This window comes from Myxine glutinosa, chromosome 13 (genome assembly GCF_964187855.1).
Source record: "Myxine glutinosa chromosome 13, kmMyxGlut1.1, whole genome shotgun sequence".
In the NCBI taxonomy this organism is placed as follows: domain Eukaryota; kingdom Metazoa; phylum Chordata; class Myxini; order Myxiniformes; family Myxinidae; genus Myxine; species Myxine glutinosa.
In genome coordinates this window covers 73,667,862-73,685,227 of record NC_136273.1, presented here as the reverse complement: position 1 = coordinate 73,685,227, position 17,366 = coordinate 73,667,862, and the positions used below count along the sequence as shown (strand labels likewise).

The 17,366-nt window shown below is 44.5% G+C and overlaps 1 protein-coding gene across 1 annotated transcript in view; it reads left to right on the top strand.

The window, feature by feature from the left end:
* The first annotated feature begins 2,561 nt into the window (after positions 1-2,561).
* LOC137415031 (uncharacterized) overlaps positions 2,562-17,366 on the top strand; it is a 117,013-nt gene continuing 102,208 nt past the window's right edge. The window contains exon 1 of the mRNA XM_078767643.1: positions 2,562-2,840. Coding sequence (XP_078623769.1) covers positions 2,648-2,840 — 193 coding nt within the window. The 5' untranslated portion in view covers positions 2,562-2,647. The remainder of the gene's footprint in view (positions 2,841-17,366) is intronic.

Here is a 17,366-nt window from a genome sequence, read left to right as displayed (position 1 = left end):
CTGTATGGACCTCGCTTTGTGCATGGGGGCACTGTCATGCTGAAACAGGAAAGGGTCTTCCCCAAACTGTTGCCACAAAGTTGGAAGCACACAATCGTCTAGAATGTCATTGTATGCTGCAGCGTTAAGATTTCCCTTCACTGGAACTAGGGCCTAGCCCGAACCATGAAAAACAGCCCCAGACCATTATTCCTCCTCCACCAAACTTTACAGTTGGCACTATGCATTCGGGCAGGTGGCGTTCTCCTGGCATCCGCCAAACCCAGATTAGTCCGCCGGACTGACAGATGGTGAAGCGTGATTCATCACTCCAGAGAACGTGTTTCCACTGCTCCAGTCCAATGGCGGCGAGGTTTACACCACTCCAGCCGACGTTTGGCATTGCGCATGGTGATCTTAGGCGTCTGTACGACTGCTCAGCCATGGAAACCCATTTCATTAAGCCATTTTCATGTGGTTTTCATCCACTGTAAACATTTTTGATTCCATGTACTATTATTGTTGTCGTTTAAGGGAAATAGAGATTACTATTTTCAAAAGGTAAAAAAGTTAATGTTTTAAATGAAACCGGAACCGGACGACGACGAAGCGGAAGAGGAGGAAGAGAAGGCGGAGCGAGTGAGTCGGACAAGAAGCCGAGCTGCTTCAAGGTCCTGAGCGAATGTTGGTGAACGAGGGTCACGTGGGAACTTTGGGTTTCCTGGGAAAGGGATTCCTGCGACAGAGTTGTTATCGCTGTGACAGATAAACCTGCATGACAGGTTTTGCGGTTGATTCCGACGAGAATCATCGGAGTGCCGTTACGCCGCGAGAACGGGCCATCGGCCATTTTGACTCGTGCGCTTTGCGCATCGCTCAAGGTTTTTCACTTCGCTTCAACCATTCTCACCGCATCCAGACGTTAATTTGGTGTGTGTGTGTAACGTGGCTTTTGAGTGGGAAATCTACGCATCGCCGATTGGGGGCCATGGAACGTCTATACCCGAGGGTGTGATTTCCCAGTCACCTTGAGGGCACCTTTGCGCAGCTTTGGCAGCGTGACTGTGACTGTCACTCAACCGAACGGGATTCTGGTCTCGATTAGACATCGTTTTGACGATCACTGGAGCGGATCGACTTTGGCTTGATGCCGGAATAGAGACATTGGGGATGTTCTTCTTTTCGCTCACTTGGAGCACAGTGAGTTATATTGTACAAACCTGATGGTACCATGATAGGAAATATATATTGGTTGTACAAGTGATTACTATTGTTGTTGTACTGTTATTCTTGTGTGATCTGAATACAATACTTGTTTGTTGGTAACAATTGGTGTGGTTTCACCATTGATCTTTGACATCCAGAATAACACATCTTTCTGCCATGACTCCTCTCGGGGCTCGGAGGTACACCGTGACTGGGGTTTGGGGAGGAGCACGTAACAGTCGTAACAAGAGGCAGAGGCAGAGAGAGAGAGAAAGAGAAAGAGAAAGAGAAAGAGAAAGAGAAAGAGAAAGAGAAAGAGAGAGAGAGAGAGAGAGAGAGAGAGAGAGAGAGAGAGAGAGAGAGAGAGAGAGAGAGAGAGAGAGACAGGCAGAGGCAGAGGCAGAGAGAGAGGCAGAAATGCACAGAGGCACAGAGAGACACAGAGAAACAAGAGGGAAAGGGCCCGTCCATGTAGACCGATCGGCACTCTGACCATGACAGCACTGCCCTGACAAATCCGGGCAGCAGGGAAGAATGGGGAAGATTTGGCTCCCGACTTGCATTGGGGGGTACAACCACCGCGAAGAGGCATCCCCGATAATTGCTCGAAGCATTGATCGTTGTATGTGTGAATGGATGGGTGTACTATCCCTCAGACGTTCAGCTGGGTCAGCGAGCTCGCATTTTCTGGTGGATGTTGAAGAATCCAAAGCACCTTTCGAAAAGGGTAGACCATGGTGTGCCGGGTAATCTGGCCAAATCCCAAATTCCTGCCCGAACATGACGCATCAGTATCCTGCACCAGTATATGCATTTGCCAATAATAATAATAATTATTATTATTATTTTTATTTTATTTTCTTCCGTATTGGTTGGCATGCTTAAAAAAAAAAAGGTAATATATACCAGGTAGATGGAGCCAGCATTTTTCAATATCATGGAGGGTCGAGTGTCGTTCAATAAGTGTGGACCCTATTGCCCCATTTGGGATGTTAGCATCTGTGATTCCAATAAGTAAGATAAACAGAATATGTGCCTAAGTCGATCAATCGCTACGTGACGTGAGCTGTCCCATCTTTAAGGATCAGAGCCTAAAACCCGCACCCATCGCCCCTGCGGTCACATCCTTTACCTATAAGAAGAATCGATAACGTCAACATTTCCAGTAATCTTCGTCGAGTCTTGCAATTTCGCAAACTTTCATCATCGGTTCATGACTTACGGTGTTGTTATGCAAGCGGCGCATGTCGGAAGAGAGATCTACGTCATAAAACAAGTTGAGTTCAAAACAACAAACGAAAAGGGGCCTCGAAACCTCCACCAAACGGGTCATCGTCGCTTTTCCCGTAAATACCGTGGGCAGATCCGTCCCCGTTGGGGCTTTCCGCACAAAACGCGGAATGGCGACGTTGGTAGAAGGCGTGTGTTTGTGTCACTCCTCCCTCCCCTGGCTTAGCGCAGCATGCCTTATATCCAGTTCCGTAGAAAAGGGAACTCGACTGCTGCCACCACCTCGCGATCGACCGCTGGACGCCTTCGTTCAATGGGGCCCAATACAGCGACCACGTGCTTCAAGTCCAGATCTTCGTCGTCTGCGTGTCCCATCCTCCTCTTCTTGTGCTCCTTCGTTTTCTTCCCAATCACCGCCCAGACCGGTAAGGCCACTTAGCTAATTATCATCTTTAAACCAACCTGAGAGGGTCCACCATTGCCCTATCCTGTCCGCTGGTAAGCGGAGTGATGTTGTGGTTCAACTATACGTTGAAAAGAAACCAATTTAAACTTCCTTCATCCATCACTCTTTGGTCAAGTGTTGAGTTTTTTAAATCTCCGACATTCCTCATTTCATGATCTATCTGCCGAGGCTCAGTGGTGCCCTCACCCCTACCCACACCGATGCCCCCACTTCTTCGTCCCCTCCGTCGAAACTTGGTATGCCCAAAAGATGATCACATTAGCGGACGATCTTTAATAGGATTCGAGACATCAGATCCGGATTTCCATCAAATGTTCACATTGTAAAACTGCCCTGGGAAGCGAGGCCAAACTTGTGTTTTTAGCATTAAGCAAAATTAACCGTCGACATCTTTCTGTCAACATGGACAAACTTTTAACCACTCATCCCAACTCTCTCTTCCTCATATGTGGAGATTTCAATTGTCACCATGGAACTTGGCTGGGTGTTGGTTCCTCTATCACCAGCCATGGCATTTCAGCAAAGGACTTCTGAGACTCAATGGGACTGACTCAATCTGTGAACTTTCCAACCCGGATTTCTCCCAATGGCAAATTCTCACCTCTGGACTTGGTGATGACCAACTTTCCCACAAATATCTCCTGCTCTTCCTCTACTCCAGTTGGTTCATCTTGCCATATACTTGTGAAAGCAACCTCTGTCTGGCTATTCTCAGAAACCTCCTCAATGCTGGCGAGTCAAGATTGGCAGGCAGGGACACTCAAACTGATTGGCAGGGATTGCGAGCAGTCATCTCTCTTTTGGACTGGTTTCCCATATACAGTCATGTGAAAAAGTAAGTACACCCCATGTAAAATTTTAACTTTTTCAACATATTTCAACATACAGCTATTTGATCTTCATTTCAACAATATTGAGAGATAAAGGTGATATAATATAACAAATATCATGAAACATTTACATTTTGTAGTCCATTGTATAATTTAAATAAACATAAATGCAAATTTCGCATGTGGAAAAAGTAAGTACACCCTTGGCTCTAATAGGTGGTATTGCCCCCTTTGGCAGAAACAACCTCAAATAGGTGTTTCTTATAACTGTCTACCAGTCTCTGACATCGACTGGGAGAAATTTTTGCCCACTCCTTCATGCAGAATTCTTTCAGCTGTGTGATGTTTGAGGGGTTTCTTGCATGCACAGCTCGTTTCAAATCCCCCCACAACATCTCGATGGGATTTAGATCCGGGCTTTGACTTGGCCATTCCAGAACCCTCCATTTCTTTCTTTTCAGCCATTCCTTGGTGGAGTTACTGGTATGTTTAGGGTCATTGTCATGTTGCAAGGTCCACCTTCGGTTGAGCTTCAACTCTGACAGATGGCCTCACATTATCCTCAAGCACCCTCTGGTACAATGAAGAATTCATAGTGGATTCTATGATGGTGAGATGCCCAGGCCCTGATGCAGCAAATCTGCCCCAAACCATAATATTTCCACCACCATGCTTTACAGTTGGTATCAGGTTCTTGTGGTAAAATACTGTCTTTGGTTTTTGCCAAACATGTATTCTGGTACTGTGGCCAAATAGCTCTACCTTTGACTCATCTGTCCAGAGCACATTGTTCCAGAAGTGCTGGTCTTTGCCTAGGTGTTCATTGGCAAACTTTAGTCTTGCTCTGATGTTCTTTCTGGACAGCAAAGGTTTCCTCCTGGCACACCTCCCATGTAGATCAAATTTGTGCAGCCTCTTTCTCATGGTAGACTCGTGCACTTTGACATCAACAGTGGCCAGAGCTACCTGTAGGTCCCGTGATGACATTCTGGGGTTCTTTGAGACTTCTTTCAGCATCTTGCGGTCTGCTCTCGGGCTGAACTTGCTGGGGCGGCCTGGCCTGAACAAGTTGGCAGTTGTTTGGAATCTTCTCCACTTGTAGATGATCTTCCGGACAGTCGAATGATTGATTTCAAATTGTTTGGAGATTTTTTTAAATCCCTTCCCAGACTCGTAGGCATCTATAACCTTCTTTCTGAAGGCCTCAGAGAGCTCTTTTGATCTAGGCATGGTGACGCAGCACACTTCAACAACAAAGAGCAAACCAAACTAAATGTCTGAGGTTTAAATAAGACAGGTTCCTCCAAGATCCTCTCTGACGATGGTCTAATCATTTGAACCTGAGCTGGTGCACCTGATTCTAATTTTAGGTATTTGAAGTAGTGATAAATGTAGGGGTGTACTTACATTTTCCACATGTGAAATTTGCATTTATGTTTATTTAAATTATATAATGGACTACAAAATGTAAATGTTTCATGATATTTGTTTTGTTATATCACCTTTATCTATCAATATTGTTGAAATGAGGATCAAATAGCTGTATGATGAAATATGTTGAAAAAGTCAAAACTTTACATGGGGTGTACTTACTTTATCACGTGACTGTATACTGCCCCAGACACAGCCTTGGAATTCTTCCACAGAAACCGGCTCGTTCTTGCACAGATTTACCCCAAATTCCATCTTGTCTTCCGTTATTGTACCCTTCTTCCTGCCCATGGTACACTGAATACTGTGGTGAGGCATTTTTTAAAATATTTTATTATTTTTGTATCCATGATCAAGGCTCATGCATGAGCTAGAGTCGAATGGAAGGGAACAAAATGGAAATGGGGAAACACCATGAGCGGAGTAGTGAAAGTGAGACTCAGTAAAGCGGAGGCGAAGGGCACATGGGGCATGAACAAGTACTAGAACGGTACTCAGTAGAGAGCATACCTCCGCCTGGTTGGCCATATCACTCAATGGTGAATAATCACTTTAAAATTTTACTAGCCGGATCCGGATCCGAAACTTCACCAAAATCGAATCGATTCTTCCTTGTCACACACACAACCTGTCCACCAAGTTTCGTCCAAATCCGTCGATAACTTTCGTCCAAATCCGTCCACAACTTTTTGAGATATCCTGCTATGTATAGTTTTTGGCCCAATCTCCCAATAGTGAAGAATCACTTAAAACATTCTACTAGCCGGATCCGAATCCGGATCTTCACCAAAATCTAATCATTTCGTCCTTGTCGCATACGCTACATCTCTGCCAAATTTCGTCCGAATCCGTCCACAACCTTTTGAGATATTTTGTTCACAAACGGACAAACAGACAGATAGGGGTGAAAACATAACCTCCATCCACCTTTGGGAGCGGAAGTAACAAGCTGCGCACGAGCTGAACGAAACAAAGCAAGAGGAAGGGGAAAGAGGAGATGAAACAGAAAAGGAATAAACCAACCAGATTTTTGGAGTTTAACAAGAAGAGGGTTACTGGCAGAAAATGTGTGACCTGCAGAAATCTGGGAAGGACAGAGCCACCAGTGGGCAGAGGTTGAAGAACTTGGAAGGAAGCGGTAGAATATGGAGGCCACCAACCTGTCTGCTATGCGAAAGGAACAGGCCTAGACACTCAGCTTCGTCATGGGAGATCCCAGTGATTTTTAGGTAATCTCATCTCGATGAGATGAACTTAAAATGGGTCGTGATGACCGGATGTCTGTCCGTCCGGTTGTCCATCTGTCTATTCGTTAACTTTTTGCTATATTTGCTATACCTTATCACACGGTTGATTGTTCTGATTGATTGTTGATTGTTCACATAAATACAAGACAGTATCCCGCACAATCGCTCATGCTTCCCTTTTTCTATTTCGGATTATATAGGCTCCCAGTAGTGTAGCAGCATAGCAAACCTGTTGTGCATTTTGTGATACAAGCACCAAATTTGGCACAAATGTACATTAATATGTTGCGAACATTGTGTGGTCAGCAATGAAGACGAGAGTCTGAATTACACGTATGCAAAAGACCTTGTGAACCAGTGAAGCAAATACACGGGTAAGCATGAATTAAATCTAGGGCATGATATAATTTCCATGATGTTTACCTCTACACTCAATGGTGGAAGGAGGTAATGTTTTGATCCCAGCTTGTCTGTATGTCTGTTTGTCTGTTAGTCCACAAAATTCCAGACAAAGCTTGTAGTAGTGGTAGTTGTAGTGGTAGTGGTGATAACAGAAATTGTTATATAGAACTGAACTTATATTATTATTATATGCAGAAAATATCTTCATTTCTATATGCCCTGCAGTGGACAGGTTAATTGGTTTATGCACTGAAGGGGTCACCCTGGTGTGCACTGCTGTGTTCTGCCTCACTGAGTTGTTCAGGTATGATGTACTCAGCACAAGCTTCCGGTCGGCCCGGAGGTGGGGGTGCGGGGCCTGTCACGGAACGTCAAAACAAACGGCCTGCCGGGGCCGCCCAAAAGTCGGGCGTGAGGGGCGCGTCCACTAATGGAACGCCTCTCGCTTCCCAGATCGAGGGCCACGTGGTCAGGAGAACCTCGTCCCTTCCGGTCACACTTTGCCTATCGGCCGGCCTCGAAGACCGAAATTGTGACGGTGTCACCCGAAAAATTGGAAATTACGAAATTTGAAAAAATATGAAAAAAAAAATTACGGAATTTCAAGTGGCCCAATATCTGAAAATGTTCGCAACATATTAATGTACATTTGTGCCAAATTTGGTGCTTGTATCACAAAATGCACAATTCTTTTGAATATTTGGGCTAAGCCGCCCCACAACAGAGGGAGTTATCCCCCAAACCTAGGATCCCTACTAGTCCCTTCTTTACCAACCTACTGCTCTGATACCCGATACAGGCCTTCTACTTGATGGTCCACAGGATCAGTTGGTCTTATATTTTTCAATTTTGAGTCAAGGAGTTCCTGGGAGAGAAGGGAGAGGGTGGGGGAGTGGGGAAGGGGGTGGGGAAGGGGAAGGGGGTTCCCCCAACTCAGGAGAGGTCTGAACTACAACCTCAAGAGATGACAGTCAGCCCACTCGGTGGAGGGGGGGTTTGGCTATTTTTAGGGCCATGCTTTCCATGGCATATTTCAGACGTGAGGCTGGGGTGCCAGCCTAAAGTGGAGAGCAGTCCTCTATCAAGCTGCGCATGAAGGTCTTGTAGGTTGTGATTGGCCAAAGAAAGATGTTGCATGACAAAGGGTGCCCAGTCGGTAGCAGGTTTTGGAGACCTTCTTGGAAATAGTGTCTGTCCAATAAATATCTTGGCTGATGGCAGGGCCCAAAAGTTTGAGTGACTTAACCTCTTGATATGGCTTGTTTAGAATGTAGATAGGAGGGTTTCAAGTTTTCTGCAAAGTCTGAAGTTGCCTTAAAGCAACTTGTCTTCCCTTCCTGGAAGGCAGCTCGACAAAAGGCACCTCCAGATCATTCCACAACGCCCGGAATAAGTGTTTGTCCACTCTCAGAAAAGCCAGAAAAGAACATCTGATCAACCTCAAGATTAAACTTTTAAACTTGACTTCCTCCTTAAAAATCTAGTGGTGCCTTTTCAGGTCAAGAGGTCACTCCGCCTTTGCGAAGGCCGCATGCTTCAATCCTGTGTTTGCTTCCAAATCTTGTCCACAATCCCTCTCTCACTATGTATCTATCCTGCCTAGTCTCACCCGACTGCTCCTGGACTCTATGCATTTTGCACCTGAGAAGGTGGAGAAGTTTTTCCGGCAAACCCTCAACTCTGATTCTGAAACTGGACCAAACAGCATCAGCTCACCTGTCCGAAACACCTGCTCTGCTGCTCTTGCCCATCCTCATTCTGCTCCTTTCACCCTATAATTTGCCCTCGGTCATCTTCCATCTGTTCGGAAGTCAGCCAACATCACCACATTACGTAAACAAGGTGCCAAAAACCGATTCCTTAACTACAGACCTATCAATAATCTGATCTGTTAATCAATACAAACAACACCTTGAACACATTATGATTAGATGCTGTCCTAGTGACAAGCCATGGATGACCAATAGCATTCGTGGACTCTTGGTTCATCGCGGTATAGCATTCGGACGAGGGCCCAACACCTGCAGTTGTCTACGGTATGAGGTTCATATATTGCAAAATATGAAATGTTGCAGAAGCCCGAGAGGTCTTGCATGCAAGTCGCATTTGGAACTTACTTAGTGAATGGAGTAGCGACAATGACATGATTCCTAGCCGGAGAAATGTAGGGTAATGCAGATGTCATTTCTTCGCAAACCACTACCTCCTCTTCAACTAACCTTCCTCTTCAATCTCTTCAATCAATGGTGTTTCCTTTATGAAGCTTCTCGCTGTCATAATTCCAAACAATTTGAAGTGGACTCAACAGGTTGAGCACATGGTTAGCAATGCTTCAAGGGAATCCTGATGCTTGAACATGTTATGTTAGCTCAAGAGAAATGGGGTGAAACTTGGAGACTTAGTAATAATCTACAAGATGTGCAGTCACCCTATCTTAGAACTTGGAGCACCTGTATGGAGTTCAGGTCTTGTGATATCCAAAGTTGTAGGTATTGAGTCCAAAAGAGAGCTTTGCGGATGAGCACCTTCCCAAATCATCTTCCATTTGCTCATATTTTACATTCTTTCAGTGTTGCTTTCCCTTGCTGAGTATCACATCACAATGAACACATGACTAGATTTTGGATCCGGATCCGGCTCGCAGAAATATTAAAGTGCGTCGCCGGAGGCATTATGTTTTCCGGTTGTCTGTCCAGCTGTCCGTCCGTCCGTGATAGGTTTTTGTTACCACGATAACTTGAGAATGTCTAAAGGCATCTTAATCAAACGTGGTGTAGGTATGTATAATGAGGTACGAGATCAAAGGGCAAAGGTCAGAGGTCATGTTGGGTAAAAATACTGTTACCACGATAACTTGTGAACCAGTAATGGGATTCTGACCAAATTTGGTACACTTATGTAGAATGATCTAAAGATGAACTGATTGGATTTTGGGGTCAAGAGGTCAAAGTCTGTAATAGGTCTATAACTTGAGAATGGCTAAAGGGATCTAATTCAAACTTGATACAGATATGTATAATGATGTAAAGATTAACTGATTAGATTTTGGGGGGCCCGAGGTGAAAGGTCAAAGGTCAGAGGTCAAGTCAGGTAAAAATGTGAGAACTTGTGAACAACTGAAGGGATTTAAATTAAAACTTAGTACAGGTATGTATAATGATATAAACATGAACTGATTAAATTTTGGGGTCAATAGGTCAAAGGTCATGTCAAGTAAAAATGTGCTGACTTGGGCACAGCTAAATGGATTGAAATCATACTTGATACAAGTATTATAATGATGTAATAATGTGGGTGGAGGCATATCAGTCGACATTGTGATGTTGAAGACTGCCGGTCTAGTTCACCATTGAGTGATAGGGCTAAAACCGACAAAATAGCACGATGTCTCAAAAAGTTGTAGACTGATTTGGACAAAACTTGGTAGAGAGGTTGTGTATGTGACAAGACCGACTTGATTGGATTTTGCTGAAGATCTGAATATGGGTGCGGATACGAGAATTATTTAATTTTAATTAATTCTTAATCATTGAGAGATCGGGTGAAAAGTGATACATATAACATGACATCTAAAAAAGTTATGGACGAGTTATGACTAATCTTGGTGGATGAGTTGTTAGGTGACAAGAACAAGCCGATTAGATTTTGGATCAGGTCCGAATCCAGATCCGGACTAGCAGTGAGATACAAAACATAAACTGTTCAGCCTTTCGGAGGTACAGTCACGTGAAAAAGTAAGTACACCCCATGTAAAGTTTTGACTTTTTCAACATATTTCAACATACAGCTATTTGATCTTCATTTCAACAATATTGATAGATAAAGGTGATATAATATAACAAATATCATGAAACATTTACATTTTGAAGTCCATTGCATAATTTAAATAAACTTAAATGCAAATTTCGCATGTGGAAAAAGTAAGTACACCCCTACATTTATCATTACTTCAAATACCTAAAATTAGAATCAGGTGCACCAGCTCAGGTGCAAATGATAGAACATCATCAGAGAGGATCTTGGAGGAACCTGTCTTATTTAAACCTCAGACATTTAGTTTGGTTTGCTCTTTGTTGTTGAAGTGTGTGGCGTCACCATGCCGAGATCAAAAGAGCTCTCTGAGGCCTTCAGAAAGGTTATAGATGCCTACGAGTCTGGGAAGGGATTTAAAAAGATCTCCAAACAATTTGAAATCAATCATTCGACTGTCGGGAAGATCATCTACAAGTGGAGAAGATTCCAAACAACTGCCAACTTGTTCAGGCCAGGCGGCCCCAGCAAGTTCAGCCTGAGAGCAGACCGCAAGATGCTGAAAGAAGTCTCTAAGAACCCCAGAATGTCATCATGGGACCTACAGGTAGCTCTTGCCACTGTTGTTGTCAAAGTGCACGAGTCTACCATTAGAAAGAGGCTGCACAAATTTGATCTACATGGGAGGTGTGCCAGGAGGAAACCTTTGCTGTCCAGAAAGAACATCAGGGCAAGACTATAGTTTGCCAATGAACACCGAGGCAAAGACCAGTACTTCTGGAACAATGTGCTCTGGACAGATGAGTCAAAGGTAGAGCTATTTGGCCACAGTACCAGAGGACATGTTTGGCGAAAACCAAAGACAGCATTTGACCACAAGAACCTGATACCAACTGTAAAGCATGGTGGTCGAAATATTATGGTTTGGGGGCAGCTTTGCTGCATCAGGGCCTGGGCATCTCACCATCATAGAATCCACTATGTATTCTTCATTGTACCAGAGGATGCTCGAGGATAATGTGAGGTCATCTGTCGGAAAATTGAAGCTCAACCGAAGGTGGACCTTGCAACATGACAATGACTCTAAACATACCAGTAAATCCACCAAGGAATGGCTGAAAAGAAAGAAATGGAGGGTTCTGGAATGGCCAAGTCAAAGCCCGGATCTAAATCCCATCGAGATGTTGTGGGGGGATTTGAAACGAGCTGTGCATGCAAGAAACCCCTCAAACATCGCACAGCTGAAAGAATTCTGCATGGAGGAGTGGGCAAAAATTTCTCCCAGTCGATGTCATAGACTGGAAGACAGTTATAAGAAATGCCTACTTGAGGTTGTTTCTGCGAAAGGGGGCAATACCACCTATTAGAGCCAAGGGTGTACTTACTTTTTCCACATGCGAAATTTGCATTTATGTTTATTTAAATTATACAATGGACTACAAAATGTAAATGTTTCAGGATATTTGTTATATTATATCACCTTTATCTATTAATATTGCTGAAATGAAGATCAAATAGCTGTGTGTTGAAATATGTTGAAAAAGTCAAAACTTTACATGGGGTGTACTTACTTTTTCACATGACTGTATGTGCTCCACCGAGTGATGTTACAGTATATTTTCTGTTATGCTTTTAAAATTATTAGCTTTCAACTCTTTTAATTTATGTTTTATTGGTAATGTGATCGTTTTTGTTCCATTTTTGTAACATTGTCATAATTTTTGCTCGCTGACTTCCTCCGCTCCCGTAATCAGCATGTAACTTTCAACGAGATCAGCTCATCTCTCCCTGTCAATCATGGAGTGCTCCTAAGGCAGTGTTCTATGTCCCATCCTATTTCTAATCTTCATCAATGATCTCTCTGACTCACTGGAAAATCCTCATTATCGAGTTGCTGATGATTTTTCCACCCTCTGCCATGACATCTCTCATCGTTCAGACAGACAGGCCGCAGCCTCTTCCCTCTCTTCAGACCTTGATGTAATTACAAACTGTTCAAACACTTGGAATATGTCTTTCAATCCAGACAAATCTCACACTATCACTTTGTCTCTCTGAAAGAACTGGCTGGCAAACCCTCCAATCTAGTTTTTTAACATTCCTCTTGAAAAACTACAGTCCCTCAAACTTTTGGACCTCACTACTAGGGAAGTTGGCCTTCAAAGCCAGTCGTGACAGGACATCCTGCATTGTGCAAAGCCCTTCCCTGACACACCTGTACTCCTATCCACCTACAAGGCCTTCATCTACAGCTTGATGGAGTACCATTATCACCTCTGGGCTGGCTCCCCTGCCTCACATCTTGCTCAGCTTGCTTGATACCATGGAAACCAAGGCCTTTGATATAATTGAAATCTCCTGCGACGAAGCTGAGTCTATGGCCATATCATTTTCACGTTGCACACATGTCAGTAGTACCTCTGTCTTCTACCACCTCCTATCTGTCTTTGCATCCTTGGCTCTTTCCGTGCTCTGTCCTCGCACCGTCTTCACCCCTGTCCACCCTCCCCCCAAGTTTCTGTAGAGAGCACGCAGTCTGGCAACAACCTCCTTCTGGTGAAACTCCCAAATCGAGGATCACAACTCATCTCCACTCATTCGTTGCTCTTTTTCCCCACCGGTGGAACCAACTTCCACACCCTCTTCAATGTCATTCTTCCGTCCAGGGTTTCAAGATAGCCGTTCAACACCTCTCTCTATTTTGTCCCTCATCTCTGCTGTTAGTGTTTTCCCCCTCCCTTTCTGCTGTTCCTTATATTTTTTACATCCTGATGCGTTCAATGTTCTAGGTCCTCCACCAGCCTATATACATTGTAGAAGTACATAAAAAACAGGTTTACCAGCCTCCTTGCTTCCCACAGGGATGAGCAAGTCTCCATTAACATCCTGTTGATTTCATCCATTGTTCTACCTGTCTGCCCAACACAGATCAACATTAGCCTTCACTTGCCAGACCAGTTCCACACTCAACAGATCAAAGTTAAAGCATACACTAAAGTATTCCCAAGATGATATGGTTAGTAAACTTAGTTGGCTTCTTTATGATCAAGCAGGATGTCTCAAACTAGTACGGCAATGTTCGTTGTTGCTTACTTACCCAGTTTGTAAATTCATCGCACTTTACTTTAATGGAGTCTTTTCAAGCACTGGTTGCAAAATCGCATTCTCCAAGGCAAGCCTTGGCTTGGGCCTCAAGATGAATACCAACTCTATTGAAGACAGCTGAGTCACAAATCAAGATTGATGTGCTGAAGGGCCTCTTCCTGCGTTGAAGTTCCTGTTATGTTTTATGGGAACCCATTATATTTCCAAGAATTGTGATGTAATGGTTAGATTATCAGTTCTGAGTCTGAGGATCGGCGATTTGAACCTCGGCTGTCGTCTACCAGACTTAAGCTGGAAAGCATCTGAAAATGCAAAGCCCGTCCGCGTCCGTTTGTATTCAGACTTCTTCTTCTGTATGCTCAAAATAACGAAAATAGTTTTTAAAAAAAATACAAAATGAAAATTGATGATTTTATTCAGCCTTGTCCTTTGAGCTTTAGATAAACTAGAACAATGCTACTGTGTCACCAATATGCCTCTGCATAGTCCCACAACGGGTAGATGCCATCATTCTGCATATGTATGGGTAGGGGATCATGTATGTGAAGTTTCGTGTTGTTCGGATAAGGTTCGTTTTTCTATCCAAGATGGCTGCCAAACCACGTGACGTATGACATCATCATTTTCAAACTACATATATGCAACAATGGTGTTATATATTTGTAAAATTTCACATCGATAGGGTGAGCGGTTTCAGAGATATAATTATTTAATATTTTCCTTCAATCCAAAATTGCTGCCAAACCATGTGATCTATGATGTCATAAATTTAATATTTCAATACAAATGGGTCATAGATCATGTGCATGCAAATGTAAAATTTTCATGCAAAAAAAAAAACATTTCAAAATTGTAGTACAGCGCCAAATTTCCAAATTGTAGTATAGCGCGGCGCCATCGTATCGTATCGTACCGCCCGAAGTTCGTCGTCCGCAGCTCAGCTCGCACCAGCGTCCGCTTTATAGGGGGGCGCTGGGGTAAGTCGGGCAGGGGCGGACGCCGTTCCTTGGTATCCGGCTCACCGAGGGAAAAAACGGCATCGGAGTTCGCTGCACACTCGGGTGCTTAAGACGGCTTGATGGGGTGGACCCCTCATCCCCATCCCAGTTTATGTTAGGGACTTAGTCTGATACAATAGGTGGACACTAACCCCGATAGTGGTAAAAGGCGGTTCGGCGAGAGCACGTAAGGCGACCAACCGACCATGGGGGGTCGCCGACCATGCACTCTCGTCGCCGCTTTCCCCCTAATTATCATTCCCTCGGTCAGGAGCCACAATTAAGACATGGGATCGGTTGCGGGACCTCGGCCGATCCCATCGCGGCCATGTTCGGCTGGTCCCCAGTTCTCCCAAAAAGATGCCCACTCACTCACTACGTTGTCCACATTTTACGGACGCCACTCACACTCGCTGTGACGTATGACGTGGCCGCGCATGTGCATATCCCACCTACGCACGGCACACGCCGTCAACAGAAATTGCCCTCGCCCTCATTTCTAAAGGGGAATTGATTTGATCACCTCCAGGTAAAGACAAAACTTTTCCCTCCCTCAGGTCACTACCATAAGGGGCAAGTCTTGGGAACGAGTTCGGCAATGCGGACGGCCTTGTCTGGACAAGCCAAAAAGAAAATGTAGGGAGTGTGCGGTAAGGGCGCGCGTCGCAGCCCGCAACGGGTGCGGCCGGCTCGCCCGAGGGAACTCTTTCCCGACGTTCCGGGTCGGTCGTGGCGGCGGCGTTACCCGCACACACCTCTCATCGCTCGTCAAGACCTACCAAATCACACCACATCGAAACCCACCATCGGGTGCTTCCGATATTTTGGGACCGCAGGGACGGAAAGTGCAGATTCGGGGGTGCCAGTCACTCTTGCTGGCCGGTCCGCTCTGACGGCTCGGATCGGGACACTGGGATTCGTTCCGGTCGCCCGGTCGGCCCGGAGGTGGGGGCGCGGGACTTGACACGGAACGTCAAACACAAACGGCCTACCGGAGCCGCCCAAAACACGGGTGCGACGGGCGGATCCACTAATGGAACGCCTCTCGCTTCCCAAATCGAGCGCCACATGGTCAGGAGAACCTCGTCCCTTCTGGTTGCCTTGACGTCCCACTGTGAGCGTTCTTCAGGGTGGACAAAACTAAGTTTAAGTCTTAGGGGTTAAGTGTTAAGTTCCTCCTTGCCCTCGCAAGGGAAAGGCTAGAGTCAAGCTCTTCCAAATTTTCCAAATTTACAAAATGCAAAACAACAAATGCAAAAAAATGCAAAAAAGAAAATTTCCCAAAATTTTGTAGGATAATGAATAAGAACATTTTTGGCTTTTATACCACTTCACCTATGATGTCATCATTATCATGCTTTTGTTCTCCATTGGGAGTACTTGACAATGTGCCAATTTTCTAATTTTTCCATTCAGCGGTTTCTGAGAAATATATTTTTTTATTTGCGTTTAATCCAAGATGGCTGCCATACCACGTGACCTATGACATCACAATTATCATAAAAATATTCTGCATGGGTGTCACTCCTACGCTGAAAGTTTTGTCAGTCGGACATGTAGTTGCTGAGAAAAACGAGGTTTAGCCGGTACGGATGGACGGAAGGACGGATGGATGGACAGCCCGAAAACAAACTCCATAAAAAAAATAATCAGCCTTTGCTTTTGATTGGTGAATCAATTCAGTGACCCAATATGCAAATTCTTAAAATTTCAGGTCAATTGGATGGAAATTGACAATTTTATGTGATGCTGACCTTGGACCTTTTGACTGTTTGATCAAATTATTAATTTGCCCTCTCCATATTCTCATAATAAAGATTTGTTCTGATGTAGTGCAGAAAATTTGGTCCATATCGGTCGGGTAGTTTGTGATGTGAAGATATTTTAGTTAAATGTTAACGGACATACACACACTGGGACCCACTCTGAGGTTATTTCGTAGAAATAACCCAAAAAGGATAGAACGACCATTGGTTGGCAGCCATAGCACAGGCTTGATGTGCCTAATGACTTCCTGCATTGAAGTTCCTCTGAGTCCATGATAACTCATTCTATTAACCCTAGACAGGTGTACAACAGGGTCTACCTATTCTGTATGGATTCTCAAGTGTCTTGAGACTCGGTGTCTCAAGTGAGATCAGTTTTAATTCTGACACATCAAATTGATGATGGGGTCACCTTGCCTCAAAGGGGTTCCCTCATTCCTCTCTTGTTTACCTTGATCCCTCTTTCATGGGAGAAGCTCCCAGTCCAGGTTCTGCAACTTGCCACAGAGACTGACAAGAGAGCAATGGAGGTAACTCTTGGATACAAGAAGCAAGGGAATGAAGGAACAGGAAATAAAAGAGAGGAGGGGAGGAAACCATGCAACCCGCAACTAAAATGGTTGGTTTAGGAAGGGTCAATGGGGGTAATAAAGATTTGTGGGTAAGGATGGGGATGACATTGAGGGCTGTGCACCACCTGCTTGAAGCCCTGGAGGGAAATGGGGGATAGCATGGCCTCTGGGAGGCAGTCCCACATTCGAGAGAAGAGAGAAACGGAGGAGATTTAGGGAGAGAGTAACAAATAAGGTTGAGAGCAAATTACGACAAAGTAAACTTTCATATCATTCTTGGTCACAAAGTCATGCGACTTATTTGAACGCAGAACGGCCTACATGGCTATGACGACTCTTCATAAGTAGTTTTGTATAGGTAGTTGAGGCTCATGGAAGGGCTAA